Below are 23,953 nucleotides of genomic sequence, written 5' to 3' on the forward strand. Positions count from 1 at the left end.
TCTTGGATGCGCTTGTAGGACCGGCTTTAAAATAGCATGACAAAAATATCATACACATTAAAAAAAACTGTATCACCAACGTAGCCTGGACAACATTTGCTAGTTAGATGAAGTCAGCTATCTCATCGTAGCAAAAGAGAAGCACCACCTCCTGTTCTTTATGTAACTTCAACTGTCGGAGAAAGTTGGAAGTTGTTCCATATCTGTCTGTGATTCTCTTCTTGCATGTTTTGCATATTGCATTTCGGTTTTTTGTTGACTACTTCATAGTTTATGTACCTGAAAAAAATAAAATTTTTAAGCGTTTTTTTTTTCTTTTAAAAAAAAATCTGGTTAATTTGATTGGCTGTGCTACAGTTCACACACACATACGTACGGCGTGTGGTTTGAATACATGATGCACACTTTCTATACAATATGCATGTTAAATTTTATATTTGGGGTGAAATATCAAGTCTTTTCAAGTAAACCGGTTCAAGTCCAATTCAAGTCCCAGGTCATTAGTGTAAAAGTCCAAATCAAGTCACAAGTCTTAGAACATTTTTTCAAGTCAAGTTTAAAGTCATAAAATGAATGACTCGAGTCTGACTCGAGTCCAAGTCATGTGACTCGAGTCCACACCTCTGAGTTTAAATGCATACAAACAGGTTTATAAGAGAGTGCTGTTTGACATGCAGGGAAAGAGCTTTGGTAGGTTTTAATCGATGTCTATTTTTAAACGGGTAAGCACTAGGGCTGGGCTGTATCATACCGTTCACGGTAATACTGGTGTAATGTTGGGCAACGATAAGAAAAGGAAATATCGCGATAGAATATGGGTAAAACGCGCATGCGCAGTGCCTTTGTTTACATACGCACATGGCGGCGACGCAGAATGAGAAGAGCGAAAGCGGATCGTTGAATGAAACAGATGAACCAGAATTGGTTTGTAAAAATGCTGCAACTTCACTGGTGTGGAACTGGTCTAGCTTTCGTCCGTCAGATACACAACAGAGCACTATTTTTGGTAGAGCATGCTAGCGGGCCGTCGTTATTACCGTGTTGTTTGGAAAATACGGCACACTTAAAATCAATCCTTTTATTTTTCTGAAAATCGACAGTGCCCCTTATAATCCCGTGTGCCTTATGTATGAATTCTGGTTGTGTTTACTGACCTCGAAATGATTTTATGTGGTACATGGTGCTCAAAAATCTGTCAAATGTTTTAGTACAACTTTGCTAAGCTACGAAGCCGCACCGCTTGATGGATTGTCGGAGCATTACGGCTATCGTAGGCAGGCGCCTCGCGGAGTGATACGTACTGTGCTTCAACATAATATTACCGTATTGTGTGTGTATTACCTCTTTTTAAGTTTTGTAGATATTATACATGGTTATGCTGAGGATATGTCAGCCAATTTCCACTGGAAATGCCTTTTGGTTAAACTGTCAGCAAGGAATTTGCACTGTTACGTTTTTATATAACTTTAACGCACATAAAAAAGCTGCTTGTTTAAGTGAAAATACATTGATGGTTGTTTGTTTTGTTTTTTTTGCACTAATAAAGTTGAGGAGTATTTTGTCTAGTGTCATTTATATCGTCAGTTATATCGTTATTGCAAATTTTCAAATGTGTATCGTGATAAATATTTTTGGTCATATCGCCCTGCTCTAGTAAGCACTGCTGTTTTGCTTGCCCTGACAAAAATTTGTAACTCATACCAAAAACATTTTCTTTGGAAGATAAAAATACACTGCTCAAAAAAGTTCAAATCAGAGTATAGCATCATATCTGAGAGGAGATTCCAGGAGACAGGCATTTACTCTATGAGTGTTGGACAGGCCTGTAGAAGCCCCTTAACCCATTAGCAGGACAAGTATCTACTCCTTTGTGCAAGGAGGAACAGGATGAGCACTGCCAGAGCCCTACAAAATGACCTCCAGTAGGCCAATGGTGAGAATGTCTCTGACCAAAACAGGAACACGAGGTTGTCTGAGGGCCTGTCATCCTCTGCTGCTCACTGCTTGGTACCACGGAGCCCATTTGACATTTGCTATTGAATACTAAAATTGGCAGGTCCAACACTGGCACCCTGTGCATTTCACAGATGAGATTCTACAGTTCTAGGCAACTGCACCTTGACTGCCATCAGTTATCTGGATGACCCATATAGTTGATTCTGGGACAGTAAAGAATCAACTTTGATTTTTTGATTTGATTTTTTTGTACCTTGATGACTGACATGTTTAAAGACAAATTTTTGGACCCATTGTCAGACCCTACGGTGGTTGGTCTCGGATTCCTCCAGATGCACGACAATGTACATTTACAGACTGACATTTTACCAGAAATGAAAGTTACAACAGATAATTATTTTTTTAATGCATAATAGTGATGCATTCATTAGTCTTTTCAGAGCTTTTATTCATGATCTGAGATTGAAACAATAAGGTATGCTTGTGGTTCAGTTGTGCTCTGGAGGTTGCTTTGCCTTCATTTTGCCACCAGATGTTGTTCTTTGCCTCAAAACTTTGGATCTTTTTTGCCAAAAACAGAAGTAAAGCTTTAAACTTTTGAGACTTTAGGTGCCCATCGCTGGTTAAAAAATACCCCTTCACAGGAAAAAATGTTTTCTACTCTTATGATTTCTGGACAAAAGGCCCCAAATGTAGGACTCACAAAACAGACTTGAAGAATGACACCAAAAAAAAGGACTTTAAGAAAGTTCAGTACAGGGGACCAAGAAAGTCACATTCCAAAACAGGAAATAAATTCCTGTTTCCAAAAGTCTTTACAAACACATATAGCACACAAAGCATACCAAAGTGTGCTTTCACACTTGCCAAAATATCACTTTTGTGGTGTGAATGTGATCCGACCCCAATCCAAACTAATTACTGTATGTTACAAGCCTAGAATGCTTTGTATTCTCACTGTTGGACGCTATTACAGATGTGTAATAATCTGTAAAGGCTAGCAGCTAGCCATGAAATAAAGGTAAGTTCTCTGTGTTTTCCAATAGCCCAGAACACAGCACCTTCTTCCTCTATTTACTTTTGTTGCTCCTGCCCCAGACACATCTGGCCAATTAGCAGGCTGAACATTCTCACGTGGTTTGTAGAGCTGCATTTTAGTTTGCTTGGAGTTCACTTTGACTTTTCTTTGCGTGAAAACACCCAACCTGACAAAACTGAGGCTGAGAGTGGAGACACCTGGGAAACTAGACGCGGCTTCATTAAATAAAGTGATGAGACAAGGGAAATATAACTAAAATAAAGATCTGTGAGACAAAGGATTATCAAAATAAAACAGCAAGTAACATAACAAGGAAACAACACAGAGATGATGACTTAAAAGAAGAGGATAAATTAATAAATATAACAATAAATAATGTCAAAACATAGTAATTCTTCTAAGTAGACTCTGAATACTAGAGTGAAAGGACACCTCCAGAGTCACAAACAGCTTCTTCCCGTACGCCATTAAGACTATTAACAAACACTAACCCCCACACCCTACAACTGCCCACCCACCTCACTCATCTGAGGCATAGTCTGAGTAACCCTCATCACTCACACACAGACTCCACTCAGACCAAGGCTTTTTTTTCTTTGTATATATTTCTCTTGTTTTGTATCTATCCCTCTTCATCATATATATTTATTCTGCTTGCTATTTATTCCTGCTGTCTACTATTTATATTTTATTCTAGCATAGTTGGTGTGGAGCACTCACAAGTTCATTGTACATGTACAATGACAATGTGTTCCATTCTCTTAAGTAACTCCATAACTAAAACTCCATTATTACCAGAAAATCAACAAAAGAACCCAACAAAACACAAGGATCATGACATCTGTAGAATAATGTATAAGTTGGGAGGGAGACCTCTCTCACTGTTGAGACAACATGGCACTGATGGAAAAAGGACACCTCGTGCATGTCTGAGAGAGGGCATTGTATTTGAAAATAAGAGCAGACTATGACTTGCCAGGAATGAAGACGTACTGGTTTTCAAATATTTCCATCGTCACAGAAGCGACTGACTGCCTTCTTACTAGTGTTGACTGAAAATGATAAAAGCACTAAGTCTTATGTCTGCTGTATGTTAGTAATTTGTGCTCGAACTCTTTGTTAATATGTTTATACCTCATCCAGACAAGTCTGTAAGTATTAACATACAGACCTAATTGGGGTTTTTTTAGTGGAAAGAGAGAAATATGCTTCATATCATCTGCACATGTTTGGGTTGTTTATTGTATGGTGGGGCTTTTGTGTGTGTGTTTTGTGTTTGTGCAAAATAAAAGGGAGGGCGGAAGGGGGTCTGAGTCTGTTTGTGTGTCCCACTTACCTAGTTTCTTGAACCAAAAAAGTGTGTGAACTCAAACAGCGGTGACTAAGAGGAACAATGAGACTCTTTATTCAAAACAGCACTTTAAAAGTTCAGCAAAGATTTTCTTGCAGTAAATTTGTCAATCTCCAACTGTGTTTAAGTAGTTACTGATTTAAAAAGAAAACAGAGTTTTTATTCGATTCCAGGATTGCATCAGTGTTTGGTTAAGACCTGTGGCGCCCTGTTTTTTTTTCTTTTTTCTTTTTGTTCTTCCAAGGTCTGACATCAAGGACGAAGTGAGTATGAAAACGAGCTTTCTTTGAGCCAGAACACAAATTTGTCCAAAATGCCAGTATCGTTGCTCAGTGTACGGGCTGAATGAGTCATGCTGGATACATAAAGATTTTGAGGGTGATTACAAAGAAAACTAACCAAACAATTTGCCAATGTTATGTCTGATTATAATCCAGTGTGATACAAGTTCATCTACAGAACATCTGCTGTCCAGTTTCATCTTCTGTTACAGATATAGCAGTCTGCAAGTCGTTGTACTCTGCATTATATTTAGCAGGGCTTTCCCTTTTGGCAGGACCTGACCATAGAAGCAAAATCAAACAAAACAAAACAATTTTACTGACAGGTGACCACCATTTAAAAGTAAATGATTTCCTAAATGGAAAACAAAATTAATTCCAGTTGTTGTCATGTCCCAAGTAGGTCAGCACTGCTGAGCTCATGCTGAAAAATGCTGAAATTTCTTTACTGTGCTGCCATCCGAAGGACAAATGTGGTTATTGCTTTTGGAGCCAAGTATTGTTTTGTAAGAAAGAAATAAAAGTCAGATCCAGTGTACTTTAATCCATCATGAAATGTAACAGTTACTTATCATCCAGCAGTTTTCAGGATGCAGAAATGCCACTTAACCTCAATGACAAGTTCATTTCTGAACAAGAAACACAAACGAATACACAGTTGAACTCATAATAATATGTTATCATTAATAAATAGCATTAATATAATATTACAATCAAATGCAAATGAATCATATTAACTCCTGTAACAAATGAAATTCCCAAATCTTGGAGTAAGATAATGTGTATTGCCTACTTTAGAGGAAATAACAGTAACAGACCCCACAGACTATATATAAATGATAGATTTAGCTTCTAAGTCTACAGAGTGACCAACAGAGAAGTACTGGCTTGGTAATGGGTAGGACTATGGACTTGCTGAGGATTGTAGTCAAAAGCTGCACAGAAAGGGTATATATAGACCAACTCTAAAGATAGTCCACAATCCACAGTGTTTTAGTGGCTTAGAGAACTCAAAGTGGCAGGCATCTTCTCTCCCTGTGCTGCAGAACAGAATGTTTTGTCATGTCATCGTGTAGCGAAGGAGTATGTGGAGTAGGACAGAAGTATATGCTAGAGATAGTCTATCTATCTTGCTTTTACCTGCATTCTTTCTGATGCCCAACAGGGGGCGATTACTCAGGTTTCTAAAAAGCCTTCTGCTATTATAGATGTACTTCCATACTCTCTGATGTCACTGAATACCTGGTAACTTTTTGAGGCTCAGTTGCTAGTTTTACATCATAGTGTACAGAGTATGAAATTCCTTTGTAAATCTGTCATCATTATTTGAGTCAGAAAGGTGGATAAACCAGGAAATGCTAATTGGTTAATGACTTGTTACTCATAAGCTGTTAACCAATAAGTGGTTCACTTTTCGTGTCTGACTTAAAAACACTAAGATAGCTACAAAAGACAATTAAACTGATTGTGTTATGGTGGCTATGTCCACCTTTTATGTATATATAGTCCATGGACTGAGCTTGTGTGTGCATATATATAGGCTATTCATCATACCTGACTCCATGAATCACTTTAAATCCTAGATAAGCACTTTAGCTTCATCAATGGAGGACGTGATAATGGTTTCAGCCAGCTGTTGGGCCAGTAGGTTGAGATCACTGTCATGTGACATCTGTTCTCTTTTTTTGGCAGCCAGAACCCACTTAGTAATATCACATGACAGAGCCTGTGCAAAAGTCTCTATAGTTGGTTCATGCAGAGGTGCTACTTCGAAATTGCCTCTCCCCAAATCATCTGTAGACAGCGACTGCATGAGATGCTCCATCAGTTCCACATGAGGGTCGCTGATCAAAGCGTCTCCGTTGTCCTCCTTGTCCTTTGGCGTTGGTGGAGGAGGCGAGGGTAGGAAAACCTTTGCCAGGCCTCCTTTTAGCTTACGGGCAAAGCTGCTTCTGCTCCTCTCCAGCTCTGGGAGAAGAGGCGTGGTCGGTGGGGCGTCGGGGTAGTCGAGGGATCCCACAGCGGGAAGCCCTGACTGGGATAGAGGTGGATGGCAAGGCTGGGTAGAAGTCTGGTGTTCTTGGTCTCTTCTAGATTTATCCTCAAAACACTGGTGTTCACCCTTGTTGTTCTCCATCTCTATTTCAGCACCCTCCATGTGGTCCTTTAAGTTTCTTCCTCTACACACTTCACTCAGAGCGATCTCAATCACTGCGGATGCTAGCGCCTCAGCTAGCATTTCGTGCTCTTGGTTATAAATGGACTCCTCAGGTTCTACTGTTTCCTTTTGGCTAAAAACTGATCGAAGTATGTGCTCTGACATGTTTTGGGCAAACTCCCCGAGAGCCTCTGTGTTTAGGGGGCTTGTTTTGAGGCCTTCGGGAATACCAGGGTCTTGTGGAGGGGGCTCTGGCATCCTCGAATCTGCACTTTCTGTCTTCATTGGATCCTGTGTGGATAAAAACAATAATCTCCGTGAAAGTGCAGGGGATATTGATTTTCCTGCAGCTTCTTTTCAGCTACAGAAGGTAATGGAAAGCAAAGAAAAATAACCTCTGGTTTGGACTGCTTGTTTGGAAAATTAGTTTATTTTTGCACTTTTATTTGAATATTACTTGCCAGCGTGCTCAGTGTAAGCTAAGTACGATGTCAATATTTCCCTTGGTGTATGCTTTCTCCTTTCATCCCCCAAAGAAACATTTTTCTTATCCCTCAGCTGTTTCAGATTAGACAAGAAATAAAATGAGATTACAAGAATGCTACAAGTACAAGAAAAATCAAACAAGAAAGTCTAGCAAGGAGAGCATAGAGAAAGAATAACGAGACAGAAATAATAGAGGAAGTCCCCTTGCAGAATGAGATGGAAAGTAAGATTAAGGCCTCAACCACAGCCTGTCACCATATGAGCTGTCAGCCAGCCAGGATGTGACAACCAGGAAGTTCGGTTTGCTATTAGATTAGCACGAAACACTCTGTTGGTCTCAAGTAGCACCAACTCGCCCGACAGCTGATGCACAATTTGTACAGAAATGGAGAAAGGTTTGTTACCCGGAGAGCAAATGATGATAGCTTTTGACAGGCGTAATAATTTTCTAGAAGGTCTTTGTTTTTCAAGTCCAGCTTCATTTCGAGGCTCCGAGTGTGCATTATTGAGATTAAATAGCATAAAATGTCCTGCAGCTGCCACTGTTCTAAAGAGTCAGATTGAATAAATTTCAGGCAGCCTGTTTTGTTTTACTAATTCCTCTTATGTTAAATTAATAGTTTAATATTGTAAAAGACACTAAGCCTTTCTTTATTTCCTCTTTTTGAGAGTTCAAAGAAGATAATTACCAACAACATCCAACAACATCCAAACACTGTGGTGGTAATAAAAGTCTGCCTGGCACCATCTCTAAAGCTTATCATTAACTTTATGTGTTATTTGTTTAAATCTCTCAAAATATGACAATTAAGAACAGCATGTTTTATTTTTTATGGGGGTTATAGGGGAATGTTTTTCTTTCTTATTTGTCTGGCTGCGAGCAGATGAGCTATTGATCTTCTGATGTAATTCTTGGCAAAATGTGGCCTTTTACATAAACATTACTCATGACATTTGAGAGCACAAACAGGCTTGTGTAATGGGATTTGCCCTTATTGTTAAAGTTACATCTTATTTTAAACATACCTTACTATTAGTATGCTTCTTGACTCAGAAACTACAAAAACAATGTGACACATTGTGAGATGTGTGTCACCACAGTGTGTCACTTAGTGTAGTAGGCCTATGACCACATGGTGTGAAATTCTGGTTAACTTAATAGGCGTTAAGCTGCATCCATATAGGGAGCAACCACAGCAACGTTGTGACCAGACACCAGAGAAAGTCAATGAATTTCAGTACTTATGGGTGAAAAAAACTGCTGACAATGTGAAGTAGGTGGAGATACACTTTTTTAACTTCAAGACGAGCGATTGAAGCAATTACCAACAGGAGCATAGGACACTGGTGACTGGCCTATGATTGGACAGTAAATACACTGAACTGAAGTGAAGCTTGAAATGACCACTAACAACAACCTGTGAGCTTCAAAGGGATGTGAGATGTGCGAATTGCTCCCTGTGCTTTATTAGTATTAGTGTAACTTTGGCTGACTAATTAATTACTTCCATCAAATTATTTCATCTAAAATACTGGGGGGATAACACCTTTTAACTACTTATCACTGAGTACTAGTTAGGTTGTGTTTCAAGGTATGTTTAGGCTGGCATAGAAAGATAAAAAGACACTTATTTAAAATGCATCTTATTTTAATACTTCCTAGTTGCCCTGCGACAGACTGGCGACCTGTCCAGGGTGTACCCCGCCTCTCGCCCTATGACAGCTGGGATAGGCTCCAGCATCCCGCGCGACCCTGAAAAGGATAAGCGGAAGCAAATGGATGGATGGATGGATGGATAGTTGCTAAGTATTCCTTTTGACTCAGAAATTACAAAGCAGATTAAACTGCTTTCGGTATAGCTTGATCTAACTAGATTACAAAGACATTAATACCTTCAAACAGCAGTTATAGCCGCTGAAAATAATATCTTCTATCAGTCCTTGCTCTGTGTTAATTTGGTTGTTTATTGGGATTAGAAAGCAGATGAGATTAGCTTATTTAAGGTCTCAGTTGTAGGCCTGGGGCCCGTTCTTCGTACGTCGCTTACTACATCCAAGATCAAATGACACATCCAAGATCAAATCATCGCGCTAACCGTGAGCTCGCTAATCCGGTTCCCCGAACACACCTGCTGTTGACGATTAGTACAGCTGGATGAAGTAATGTGACATCACTGGGTGTCGTAAAAGGGGCTACGCATCGATAGTAGAAACATTGATCGGCAACCCGCTGATTGGTCGGCGAAAATGTCCAAGGGGCGTGCTCGGTATTTTCCGGCAGCAGAGCAAGAACTCTTGAGTGAGGGATTTCAGGAGTTTCAGAGTTTAATTAAAACGCAAGAGAACACTGCAAAGGCTGCAAAAGCAAGGAGAGAGGGCTGGCAGAAAGTTGCTGACAAATCAAACTCGTAGGTAATTTAATAATAATAATAATAATGGATTGGGTTTATATAGCGCTTTCCAAGGCACCCAAAGCGCTTTACGATACCACTATTCATTCACTCCCACATTCACACACTGGTGGAGGCAGCTACGGTTGTAGCCAGGCTGCCATATCGCGCCATCGGCCCCTCTGGCCAACACCAGTAGGCGGTAGGGTAGATCTATCATATGACACTATATTGTCCAATATCATATGGCATTATATTATATTATAATATGTTATATTATATCCCCTTTCACATTAGAGCCACAACAGGACCCACAAGAACATGGGAACAAGTAAAAGTGGAATACAGGAGTATTCTACAGAATGGTAATATTTATCTCTTAGATTGCTTTGCGTCTCTTGGCAAGGTAATACTGGCCTGTAATACTCTGTTAGTTTGTTCATAACAGCAACCAAGAAAAGGGCAGAGGAAAAAAAGACAGGTGGTGGTCCTGCACCCCCTCATCAACAAGTTGGTTAAGTAAATAATACCCTCACGGGAAAATCGATATCTCTCTATGAGCACACTGTCGCGCTGAGCTAAAGGATCCTGTCTGTCCCGCAATATACGCTGAATTCTGAGGACTCTCCTTATCAATCTTGCACCTTCCGCAATGGGTTGGTCGCGTATACGGACAGGACATGGCTGCGACAGGCTTCCCAAATCCACCTTCGCTTTTATAGCTGTGGTCTCCCATCTTGATTACACGAAGTAATTTACAATTACTACTCTGAAATATGAATTACATCTGTAATAATCACATACATGTAATAGAATGTTAATAGTACATTTCCCTTTTATAGGGAATGACCTGTATGTATCTGTGTGAAATCAATAAAAGGATCAAGTGCTGCATTATCTTTAGTTACATTGATAATATTTATTTATGGTGAAACAGTGGAAAAATATCGCTGTTGCTTTCGTATGAATGAAGCGGACATACCTGCGTGGCCGCGATCTAATCCTGTTTACATAAAGTAAACCTGCTCCCGAGCAGGTTTACGCTTACGGCTCTGTTGCTATGACAGCAAGTCCCGGATGAGCTTCGGGGAACCGACTGATCCAGGATCACGCGAAATCGTCAACAATCTCATCCGGCTAACCTACTTAGCGAGGTACGAAGAACGGGCCCCTGGAGACTGGTTCGTAAGTCTGTGGCAACCTATGGTTGCTATGGGAAAATGTGTAATCTCAGTTGGCAAATTGTTAATGGGAGTCTCTGGATGACATCGACTGTAAAGAGGGTGCTGCACTTGACACCTGCTTTTGTTTGCTTTGGTAGCTCGAAAGTTTCTGCAGTTTACACGTAAGATGACTTTTCTGCAAACACAAGACAGACTTGGAAACTAGCTCTGTGAGCTGTACTGAAACTTGAAAAAGCGCAATGGAAACCAGACATGATGAACATTCACCTTGAAAATAACATTTGTGCCTTACCAGTGTAACAATCACATTTCAAAATATGAAAAGTTTCTGGTTCATGTCTTACTTTTTACTGTTTAACTACAGCTTTGGGAATAGTTTGCAAGTGTTTACAGACCTGTTGAATACTTATTTCTTTTTTTCAAATGGTTGTTTTCAGATGGTAACCAACAGATCTATAGACCTGTATTTTAAGTATGTCTTCTCTCTCGCAAAGCCCACAGTGTGTTACTGAATTTGTTAGCACTTGCTAACATAATTGCAATCAAATGTTCTCATCTAAACTACTGAAAATAATACCTTGCAACCATTCCTCACGAAGTACCAATTCTGGTGTTTTTTGGCAGAGACTTTGTTGTTGTTTTAGTTTGCTTTCTGAATGAGGAACTACAAAACAGATTAGGCAAGATGGAAGACAAAAATAAAGAGAGGGGGCTAACGATATAGTTACTCCTCTCAACACAGCTTTACTTTGCTAGTACAGAAATGCATTAATGGCATAAAACTGTATTTTCTAAACTAATAAAAATAAGAATTTTGAACCAATCCTCGGTTCTAGTTGAATTGTAATAATGAGTCAGAAATGTGGAACTAAAATTAGTACCGTGAACGACTTCCTTAACTTTAGTTTCATCACAGTTATTGTGTTATTATTAGCTTACGGTCTCTGAATCTGGCTGTGAATGTCAGAATTGGCATTATTGGCCTTCTAGGCTGGCTGGTTCAGTTGCAGCTTTTAGAGGATCGTTTACCTCTTGAATGTAAATATAAATTAAAAACAATAATTTTCTCCTTCCCATTGTTTTCCTCATGTAGCCACAATGTAAAATGATTTTTACTTTACTGGCATACATATTGCACATTTAATATGGTGTGTCACACCATTATCCTGTCATTACCCATTAATTTGACCACCATCCTCTGTTCAAAATGGACAGAGCCCAAAGATGAGGTTGAGACTGGGAATGAAGTGCAGATGTGGAGTAAATTGCAGCTAAAACAAAAAATGTTTTTCTCTTGGCAATATGACTTGGACCTCCACATGGAGACAGGAACATTTGGGCCTGTGATTGCTGTGTTACACAATCCTGTGAGTCCCTAATTTGATTACACTAACACACCTCGCCTACTCTCTCTAGCGCCCACGCTAACAGCACAAAGGCAGGTCAGAGATGCAAATTACTGGTTAAAAAAAAGAGCCGATGCCTACAATGACCTTCTGTTTAACCTTTATTTCTTCCTCTTCCAGTTTCAGTGTTACAATCCAAAGTTTTTTCTTTTGCTTTGTATCTTGTCTCAACCTATCTTGAATTAGGTTGAGTCTTTGAAAGCTCAAGAACATCCGTACAAATAAGGATTTACAAATTTACTCATGCAACTAGACTTCTGCCCAAACAGAACCAGAATCAACTCACAGTGTACAATGTATGAAGTACGGCAGCTCAAAATGGCCAGCTTCTGATTTTTAAAGGTATATGGCAAGACTCAGGAGGAATCTTGAAGGCCATTTGGATACGATTAAAAGTAAAAGTTACATGCCTCAAAAGTTACGTACTACAGAACTGTATAAAAATAAAAATAAACAAGATGCAGTAAATATCAGGCAACTTAAACTGCCTACATTTAGAGAAACTTACCAGCTGGGAGAAGAGTGACAGTTGACGCTTTAATGCAGCCAGTGCAAATGAGTGTACAAGGAAGTGGTTTGACAAAGAAGTTCAGAAGTTTTACTCACTTCCTGTGTGTGTGTGTGTGTGTGTGTGTGTGTGTGTGTGTGTGTGTGTGTGTGTGTGAGAGAGAGAGAGAGTGAGAGAGAGAGATGATCAGCCATTGTGCATAAATATAACTCACTGACACAACAAAAAATGACACATTCATGGGCATTAGATGAACCTATTTGGGTCTGATATAAAACGGTTCTGTCAGCTTAATCGTCTTCCTTTGTCCATGAGTTAAAACAGAAGAGGATCAGATGAAGGGCAGAGGAGGAGAGGTTATGAAGGAGGTAAAGCATTCCAGATGCTCACCATTTACTCTTTTAAAAATACAGTACTCTTATTTACAGTTTGGTGCACCGCAACGGTCAAACAATTTTATGTATGAAAGGAAAACTCACCATGTTGTGCTCATTTGCAGGCTTGTATTTATTTTGTGCTTTGTCTAGAAGGTTTACACAGTCGCATGTTCAGAAAACACATTACATTGCTGCAATACCTTTTTTTTAATCTTTTGTTTACAATGCTTACAAATGTTGATGACTTTGCTTAAACCTTTGTTTAAAAAAATAAATAAAAACCTTTATTAATAATTATAGATGGGTCTGAAACGTGTAGCCAAAACAAAAGTGCCTGCATTCTTTTCAATGGCCTCAAAGGGAGCAATGGCTGTGGTTACAACAGCACTTTTGGTCTTATAGACGTAAGTGGACTAGTTCTAAAACACTCAAAGCAGTTTTTACTACAAGTGTTATTCACCCAATCACACAATACTATACAATCTATGTCTGAGTGCTTTCTAACATGGACACACTGTGGTGGATGCATCAGGGCAACTTAGGGTTCAGCATCTTGCCCAAGGATGCTTTAGCATGTGCACTAAAGGAGTCAGAAATTGATCCACCAACCTTCTGATTGATAAGCTAGCTTCTCGACCGCCTGACTTACATCTACCTTGAAAAAAGAAGATAAGGAAAAGTCTGGGCCAGGGCTGCCCAATCCCAGTCCTCAAGAGCTACTATCCTGCAGCTTTTAGATGCATCCCTACTCCAACACAGCTGAATCAAATGGTTTGATTACCTCTTCAGCATGCCATCATGTTTGGCAAAGGCCTGATAACAAGCCATTCATTTGATTCTGGTGTGTGGGAACAAGGATGCATCTAAAAGCTGCAGGACGGTAGCTCTCGAGGACCGGGATTGGGCACCCCTGGTCTGGGCAAACAGCAGATAAAAGACACAGATGATTTTACTGGTGATGGAAAAATTCAGAGCCTTTATGTGAAGCTAATCTGTAACAAGTAAAAATCCAGACACTTTAGCCTTAAAAATATCACTTTGATTAAATAGCTTGCACATACTGGTGAATTACCTATTAGAGAAACATATAAATGCTGTTAATTTTTAATGTATGAACATTACATTGGGGGGTAGTCTAATAAATGTGTTGTGTATATGATAAATATTAGTTGGAGACGTGAGGAAACCATCCATTTTTTAATGAGCAATAAGCACTGCAATATTTTCCATTGCATAGAAAGAACATGACAAATCATAAAAAGAGGGTCCAAGTGCCTGAATTTGTACATCCAACCACTGGAACTGAGCCCACAGTCTGATCACTTTTGAATAATATTACGTGATATACTACCTCCATGACCCTGAATTTAACATTGAAACTCCACTCTTTTCTTTGCAGCTCTAACCAAATCCTCAGAATCATACAAACTACTCCTCCAAGCTCCGATGGAAGCAATCTGGAAGACTTTTCGTCTTGGAAGGAGGACAGCATGGAGAGGAGATGAAATAAAAACTGTGTCGTGAGATGATATCTCTGTTGACTTCATTAGACACCAAATTCCATGTTTGAACTGCAGGTCTTGTAGCTGCTTTAGTGTGTCCTGTTCAAATAAACTGAAAGCATGGGGGGAAATGTTTAAACGGGTGAAGCCGAGGGACTTGTTTGGCCTTTTTAAAAATTTTGTTGAATCTGCTCTCTTGTGTGCTTGGCTTTGGCGTTGAAATGAAAACCGAGGAATGTTTGTTCAGTTTGGTGGTGATGAGGGTGTCCGGAGATATGTAATGATGTGATCAGAGGGTGGATTTGAGGATGACGTGGCTGAGGCTGAGGTCCCCTGGTTAGAAATGAGTTTATTTTGTTCTCTTAGATACACTTTATGGCCTCAATTCCCATTATTCAGAAAAGAATCATAGATGACACCCTCCCAACTCCTGGCGTGTGGGTGGATGTTAGCTGCCAGCTACTCCCACTGTCCATCCTGAACCCATTTAATCCACAGTCCTGTGACTCTATTACCCATGCTGTTACTGCAGTAACGCTGTGTTGTGAGCCCGAGAAGGCCCTCTGTGCTCTTTCCCCTCCAATCCAGGAAATACTTTTCTCTGCGTCAGTGAGGTCATTGCTCAACACGATGATTTAAATAAATTTAAAGGGTCGTTTCGATCTTGTGTGGCTGCCCATTTTAAAAATCATACAAATGCCAGAGGTGTCTGACACACAAAAAATCTGAAAACCTGAAAAATATAAGCCGGGAAAAGAACATTTATAGGACTGCTGTGTAGCTATGAGCTGCCAAAACCTGTTAGTGTTACACAACCAGTTTTAGTTAGATACAGAAATGTCACAATTTTGCACAATGTTTCTGAACAAGTTCATGTTTGTCTGTGAGCATCTTTTAAACCACATGTTACGGGCCCCAGGAATGGTGCCACAATAACAAAGAAGAAATCCCTGCAAACACAGGTAAAGTTCAGGAGCAATGAAGACAGTGCACTCGGTTTGCCTCTCAGATTGCATCTCTTATTCAAGTTTCAACAAACATGAACAGCATTAACAATATCCACGTGTGCATGACTTTTTCAGTCCCAGTGTCCATATCTGTCCATTTCCCCAAAGTCACAAGTAGAAAAATAAATGAATTCACACTCTACACGTTCCACTATTTTACATGTACTTCATGCGATCGCTCAGTCTAAGCAAAACAAAAGTACACACCTGCTCTTACTTAAGTAGTTGGAAGCCACTGTAATCTACAATGAATTTACAGCAATATACGACTGTACAGATTCTGAATACTGAAATTGAGCAGAATTAGACACACATTTACAGCACACTGAGGATGAAATTCACTTTTGCATAACATGGACAACTTCTTTCTACTTCACATGTCATTAACACTCACATATTAAACAGCTATATACTTTTCAAACCTCAATGACACTTAACAATAAAACATCTTTGTATCATAAGCTTTATATAAAATAGTAAAGTGTGCGGGAGTACCAACCTTCATAATGAAAAGAAATCGATATGAATGACCTTCCTACAAGACAATGCTCTGGGCGCTAACGACCCACAATACAAAACATTACCGCGCCGTTTCTGCTAGCGGCCTGCGCAGCCTGACACCGCTGTCTCACACTGATGCGAGTCGACCGCGCGGCAGTACCCATAAGTGTTACAGGTACTGTTCTACTTCTTCACAAGTTAACATGGAGATAAAACATTGTTATGTACAAACAGTAGTAGTATTTCTTTACCAGGTACCAACCTGCAAACACAGGTAAAGTTCAGGAGCAATGAAGACAGTGCACTCGGTTTGCCTCTCAGATTGCATCTGACTCGTGGGCGGAAGTCCATCCCCCTAAAGAAACCGGGTTGCACCTGTCTTGGAATAATAGTTCAACCTGGGGTGTTGCTCCATTTCTTTGTACCTTCTATACAGTTTATGTGACAAAATAATGCACTGGTTAGGTTGGTCATGTTGTCAAAGTCATTTTGGATATTAATAGCCACAGAAAATAACTGATAAACAAATTAAATAAATTAAATTAAATGATTAACACAAAAGTGGCCATGCATTTTGGGTGTGCCACACACTCCCCTACAAACCAAAAGTGGCTCCCGACACTTGCAATTAACAGTGTAAACTTCCATTAACTCTGAATCAAACTTTAACTCTTCACTCAATATACTCACAAATTACAAATACATATGGGTGTGCAATGATTTTCTACATTTTCTGAATACCCAACACTATATGTACCCAAGGTCCTATGCTCGTCTTAAACTCAGCAGCAGATCGGGTAAGTGACAGCGGAGTGTACACCAGGCATAATATGGATGGGTTGGACTGAATGCCAGTACGATTGTGGACACTGGTGCATATAGAACACTGGCTCTACACCCACAGAACTAACAGCAAGACGTGGCTGATACGTTGGCTGGCCAAGGGAAGAATAGGTCAGTATCTGGCCAGGTCTCCTCTGCCTTGTAGATCTCCTTAGTACGGGCTGAGGTCCAGGTTGAGACCCTTGAGTGTTTTCACTGGAGTCATTGGTCTGGGGCGCCAGCTGCTCTTCGCCAAACTCTGGTTCCTCCACAGGGGGCGAAATGTCATTCTCTCTCTCCTGCTCCATCTCTCCTACACTCACTCGGTCAAACTCTGATCCCATAGGAACATCGCCACCCTGCATGTCACCAGGTGTCTCAGGACTAACCAATGACCCGCTCACTGGGACCTGATTAGGAATGTCCCGATTGGTCCTTAATGATTCTCTGGGTACCCGCAGCCAGTAACAAGGTGCCTCCTCATCCGTTTCAGATCCACTTACATCACCAGCCTCTATTTGGTCGACCGTTTCCCGTGGCTGATTTGACTTTCCTTTTGCCCTTGGTGGTCTATCAGGCATGCGATCATCTGTAATGTCTGCTGGTAGATCATTAACTTGAAGCAACAAATTTCTGTGGAGGGTGCGAGTATGGTGACCTCTGTTTTCAGGGCTGACCTTATAAACTGGGTTGTCACCAACCTGCTCTCTGACAATGTAGATAGTTTTCTCCCAATAGGGTTTCAGTTTGCATGGACCTCCCCTTTCTGCAACGTTGCGAACAAGAACCCTGTCACCTGGTTGTAGGGTTACACCCCTGTTCCGTTTGTCATAATAGTGCTTGCCTTTGGCACTCGAATGTTGGCTGTTCGTGCTGGCTATCTTGTACGCTTCGATCATTTTCTCTTTCCATCGTTTTGCATATCCACTTGGAGTGTCTGCCTCGTCCTCAGCTACCAACCCAAAGAGGAGATCGACGGGGAGACGTGGATGGCGACCATAAAGGAGGTAATATGGAGAAAACCCAGTGGACTCATGTTTGGTGCAGTTGTATGCGTGCACAACGTGAGACAGGTGATCTTTCCAGTTCTCTCTCTCTTTCTCGCCCAACGTCCTGAGCATTTGTAGCAGAGTCCGATTGAACCTCTCTGCAGGGTTGCCCTGTGGATGGTATGGGGAAGTCCTAGAATGGTTTACACCGGCCAGTTGTCTGAGAGCCCTAAACAACTCATTCTCAAACTCCCGGCCCTGATCATGGTGAAGCTTAGCTGGATAGCCAAACCGTAGGATGAAGTCACCGAAGATTCGCTCTGCAGCTGTCTTTCCAGCCTTGTTTTTAGTGGGGTATGCTTGTGCGAATCTGGTGAAGTGGTCGACTACAACCAGTATGTATTCGTACCCACCCCGGCTGGTCTCAAGGTGCAGAAAGTCAATGCATACGAGCTCTAGGGGCGAGCTCGATGTAAGGCTCCCCATAGGTGCCCTGTCAGGTAAGGCTGGCTTTTTTTGCTTAATGCAACGACATCGTCTGGTGATATATTCCTCAACCTCTCTCTTCATAAAGGGCCAATAAAAGCGATCTCTTACTAGGCTAAGGACTCTTTCCACACCAACATGTCCCATGTTGTCATGGAGGTGTGAGAGGACAGTTTGTTTGTAGATGGCAGGCAGGACTAACTGCTTTCGGCTGGGAGTCTTCCTATAGAGTAAGCCATTTTCCACCTGCAGCCTACTCCATTCTCGTGACAATTTCCTTGTGGACTTGTCCAATGTTCTACGAACCTCATCAGTTAGATCTCTGTTATTCTCCTTTAACTCTAACATTTTGCTGATAACAGGATCTTTCCGCTGCTCATCTGAGAGCTCTTTGCAGCTGATGACTGGAAATGTTCCAGTGTCTGCATGTGTCTGGTGTTGTGATGTTATGTTGAGGGCTGCCACCCATGCTACATCCCCTTTTTCTGCAGTCCTAGTTCCCTCCCAGGTGGCACACACTGCCTCTTCTGGTAGTCTTTCTGAGCACTGATCCATAAAAACACTGATATCAAGTGGACAGCGCGAAAGCGTGTCTGCATCAATGTTCTGTTTGCCTGGCCGATACCTGATTTCAAAATGGAAATCGGCAAGCTGCCCCACCCAGCGATGACCCACAGCATTGAGCTTGGCTGTGCTCATAATGTAGGTCAGGGGGTTGTTGTCCGTGAAGACCGTGAAATGGGGCGCATAGTACAGGTAGTAGACAAATTTTTCACATACTGCCCATTTCAAGGCCAGAAACTCCAGTTTCCCACTATGGAGGTGGTAATTCTGTTCTGCTGGGGTCAGTGTGCGTGACCCATAACCTATCACCCTCATCTTATCATCTTGTTTCTGGTACAGGACCGCCCCCAGGCCCTGTTGGGACGCGTCTGTGTGCAGTATGAAAGGGTGATCAAAGTCTGGGTAGGCTAGCACTGGTGGGCTTGTTAGAATGTCTATGAGACGCTCAAGAATCTGTTGGTGTTGGCTGCCCCACTCTACTGGAGTCCGTGAAGATAACTGCGGCCCCTTCCCCTTTTCTCTTACAAGGTTAGTTAGAGGTGGGCTGGGGTTTGTCTTGAGCAATTCATAAAGCGGCCTGGCTATGCGGGAGAAGTCCTGCACATAAGCCCGGTAGTAGCTCAGAAAACCCAGTAGCCGCCTGACATCACCGACTGTTTGAGGGGCTTTTTGCTTTAGCGCCTGTACTGCCTCTAGGTCCTTTGGGTCTATCCTCACTCCATCTGCCGACACCAGGCGGCCTACATACCTGACCTCTTTGCGAAGTAGCTCACATTTCTCAGGGCGGAGCTTAACTCCATGGCGTTGCAGAGCTTGAAGTACACGCCGCAAGACCTCAACATGTTCCTCAAAGGACCTGGAGAAACATAGCACATCATCCAGATAAGGGATGCAACACTCATCCCTGAGTGTGTCCAACATTTCCTCCATGCTTCTTTGGAAGGCTGCTGGTGCATTAGAAAGGCCAAACGGGATCCTGACCCACTCATATAAGCCCCATGGGGTGGTGAATGCAGTCAGGTGCCTGGACCCCTCCGCGATAAAGCCTTGGTGGTAAGCCTTGCCCTGATCTAGGATGGAAAACCACCTGTAGCCTCCGAGTGAGTCAATCAGGTCCTGTATGCGGGGGAGGGGGTGCCGATCTGGCACAGTCTTTTTGTTGAGAAGCCGGTAATCAATGCACAGGCGCAATGATCCGGCTTTCTTTCTCACACAAACAATAGGGGCAGCATATGGCGAGTGTGATTTTACAATCCACCCCTTCAAAAGCAGCTCCTGTATATATTCTTTAACCTCCCTGTACAATGGCTTTGGGACTGACGCATAAGCCTTTTGGACTGGGGTGTCATCTTTGAGTCTAACTGACATTTGGAGAGAGGGTATATATCCAATGTCACTGCCGTCCCGTGCAAAAGCAGCTGATTCCTCATTCAACATTTTCTCGACTATTCTCTGCTGTTCTGAACTAAGGTGACTGAGGTCAACCGGTGGTCGCCACAGGTCAGCAGGGGGAGTGCCAGGAGAGGCCACATTAACTTCAGCCTTCAATACACAAGCTTGTGTTGGACCCCCATCTCCAACGTCCTGTTCGCCTGGCTCCAGAACTTTGGCAACATGTTGGATGGAGCCAAGTTGGGACCTCTTTGGCAGAGTGATTACTTGGTTTGTGTGGTTGGAAATTGGCACTAACAAATGGTTGTTTGGTGTTACTGATTTCCAACAATCCTTCCCCCACACTCAGCTGCTCTAGCGTGGCGCTATCCTCTAGTGGCTCATACAGGACAACAGGGTTGGAAATGTCAAAGGTAGATGGTACTTTACATCGCACATTTACCGTTTTACCAGGTGGAACATAAACATTTTCCTTCCCTACCCTAATGGTGGTTATACTGTGGTTTGACTCTTTCTGCAGATTGATAAAGTTGACCATGGCTCTTGCCTGTTCTTCCTCCACTCCTAGGGCTTTGCGGAGAAGGCTGAGGATCATAGTGTGTGCATCTGCATCACACTTATGACTATTAATCATCCCTTGGAGGACATTGGCTCCCAGTAGTGGCTGGGGGAGGGGGAGCTGGCTGATTAGGAAGGGTACTTCCATTGTAAGGTTGGGATCGGTGTTCCCCGGGAGATTAACTGTTAGCTCCACCCACCCATCATATGGGATTGGCTGTCCATTTGCTGCACACAGGTCAAGGCTTTCCCCAGGATCAAGAAGTTCTTGTAAGGGCCTCACTGCATATTGGGGAATGAACGTCTCCTTCCAGGATCTATCAATGATGCTCACTTGTGAGCCAGTATCAAATAGTACTGTCACAGCATAGCCGTTGACAAAACAATTTAGTAGGCTCTTTTTACCAATCAATGGCACTGTTCGGGCTGTACTGTCAGTAACTGCTTGGCTTTTCAGTGGGGAGGGCTGGCTTTCTTCTTTGCAGCGTTTTTTTCCCTTTCCCTTCAGACGTCTCAGTTTGCTAGTGGGCATTACTGAGTGGGACTGGGGATTTGGGATGGTCTCTGTCTGTCCCTCAACAGAGACCGGCTCCAGTTTCCCGGCTGGTTGGTTCGTTTTAAACAGCCAATTGCCCTATGCCCGGCATCCCCACACACAAAGCAGTGATTACAGTTTTCTGAGCCTTGCTGCATACATTTGGTGCAGCTGGGTATTTTACCTCTCCTTGCAGCTGAAGGTTGACTTGGTGGAGGAGTGAGTGCCTGGTTAACAAGAGGTTGGGTGCCATGGAATTGGTCCTGGCCTGGCGTTTGGAAAGGTGCAGTCTTTGATTGGGTTGTATGAATAGCTGCCGCTTGTTGGCCCATTAAAGTCGCAACCATGTTAGTCAAAGCCTCTACTTGTGCACTAAGCTGTTGGATCGCATCATTATCCCCACTGTTTGCACTCACATCCCCTCCTTCCACCTGGACACTATGTGTATGTGTTGTTTTTTGACAGGGGGGAATGACCTAACCTACGCTGGTGTTCATTTTCATCGCTAATCATCTTCATAACCTGTCTGAGAATCTCCTCATCAGTGACGTTGCTGTTTGAAAGGAGTGGCCTTAGTTGCTGTCTGATGTCAGTATGTTTTGTGCCCAGGCCTTGGTGGATACTGTGAAGAAAGACTTCCTGAATAGTTTTGGGTTCATAACGAATGTCTGTACTGACCTGTTTTGATTGGAACAGGATCTTCTGTTTGAGTCCAATCATGCGGTACAAGAACTGTTGTGGGGTTTCTTGTTCACTCTGTCTTGCACACATAAGCTCTTGGAACAATTCAGTGCTGGCCTTTTCACCCAGGTGTGATCTGAGAAAGCCCTTGAGTTCATTCACAGTGATTTCATCTTTGTTGATGAGCATATCCTTGAAGACACCTGGCTTTACAATTCTCAATACACCCCGGATAACCTCAGTCTCTGTGAAACCCTCTCTAATGCCTTCATCTATCTGTTTACACATGCTGCTATAAGTTATGTCAGCATTGTGGTCCCCAATCTGGCCACCATGTACCTTAAATTCCCTCCGTTGGAGGTAAGAGAGGTCCTTTAAGGAACATACAAGATCATTTAGCACCAGCAACTGACTCATTCCCTCATCCTCAGAATTTAACAAAGCATCTGACTGCATATAGTTGATAATGCAATCCACACAACCTTCTTCATCAGTGGACTCTAATTCACTACTCTGGCTGTCTGTGACCAGGTCCCTTGCGAGCTGATAGGCTTCTGCACCTGAAAGCTTATACAAGTTCTTTTTGATGCTCCAAACCAGCTCCTTGCGCGCTGCTGCCATGATGAGCTTCGACTAATGAGACACAGAGGTGCAGTTCCGTTGGTGGAGTGAAGACCCTCGTACAGATCTTGACTTCTCTTTGTGGACACCCACCAGCTGTCGTCTCGGCTACAGCGATGCCATCTCACGTTGACTTTCTGGTTCTAGTATCTCTGGACCCTCTTCCTTAGAAGACTCAACAGGAAGTGGATCCCGGACGAGCCCCCACAATTTGTTACGGGCCCCAGGAATGGTGCCACAATAACAAAGAAGAAATCCCTGCAAACACAGGTAAAGTTCAGGAGCAATGAAGACAGTGCACTCGGTTTGCCTCTCAGATTGCATCTCTTATTCAAGTTTCAACAAACATGAACAGCATTAACAATATCCACGTGTGCATGACTTTTTCAGTCCCAGTGTCCATATCTGTCCATTTCCCCAAAGTCACAAGTAGAAAAATAAATGAATTCACACTCTACACGTTCCACTATTTTACATGTACTTCATGCGATCGCTCAGTCTAAGCAAAACAAAAGTACACACCTGCTCTTACTTAAGTAGTTGGAAGCCACTGTAATCTACAATGAATTTACAGCAATATACGACTGTACAGATTCTGAATACTGAAATTGAGCAGAATTAGACACACATTTACAGCACACTGAGGATGAAATTCACTTTTGCATAACATGGACAACTTCTTTCTACTTCACATGTCATTAACACTCACATATTAAACAGCTATATACTTTTCAAACCTCAATGACACTTAACAATAAAACATCTTTGTATCATAAGCTTTATATAAAATAGTAAAGTGTGCGGGAGTACCAACCTTCATAATGAAAAGAAAATAAATCGATATGAATGACCTTCCTACAAGACAATGCTCTGGGCGCCCACGACCCACAATACAAAACATTACCGCGCCGTTTCTGCTAGCGGCCTGCGCAGCCTGACACCGCTGTCTCACACTGATGCGAGTCGACCGCGCGGCAGTACCCATAAGTGTTACAGGTACTGTTCTACTTCTTCACAAGTTAACATGGAGATAAAACATTGTTATGTACAAACAGTAGTAGTATTTCTTTACCAGGTACCAACCTGCAAACACAGGTAAAGTTCAGGAGCAATGAAGACAGTGCACTCGGTTTGCCTCTCAGATTGCATCTGACTCGTG

The 23,953-nt window shown here is 42.1% G+C and overlaps 1 protein-coding gene across 1 annotated transcript; it reads right to left on the bottom strand.

The window, feature by feature from the left end:
- Positions 1–4,402: 4,402 nt before the first annotated feature.
- Positions 4,403–12,801, bottom strand: si:dkey-171c9.3 (uncharacterized). Its single transcript, XM_004573753.4, has 2 exons — positions 12,760–12,801; positions 4,403–7,076 (listed from the first exon to the last, which is right to left on the bottom strand). Exon 2 carries the CDS (start codon positions 7,068–7,070, stop codon positions 6,207–6,209), a length of 864 nt encoding a protein of 287 aa, XP_004573810.1. The 5' UTR covers positions 7,071–7,076; positions 12,760–12,801; the 3' UTR covers positions 4,403–6,206.
- Between the last annotated feature and the right edge of the window lie 11,152 nt (positions 12,802–23,953).

This window comes from Maylandia zebra, linkage group LG3 (assembly GCF_041146795.1).
Source record: "Maylandia zebra isolate NMK-2024a linkage group LG3, Mzebra_GT3a, whole genome shotgun sequence".
Classification (NCBI taxonomy): domain Eukaryota; kingdom Metazoa; phylum Chordata; class Actinopteri; order Cichliformes; family Cichlidae; genus Maylandia; species Maylandia zebra.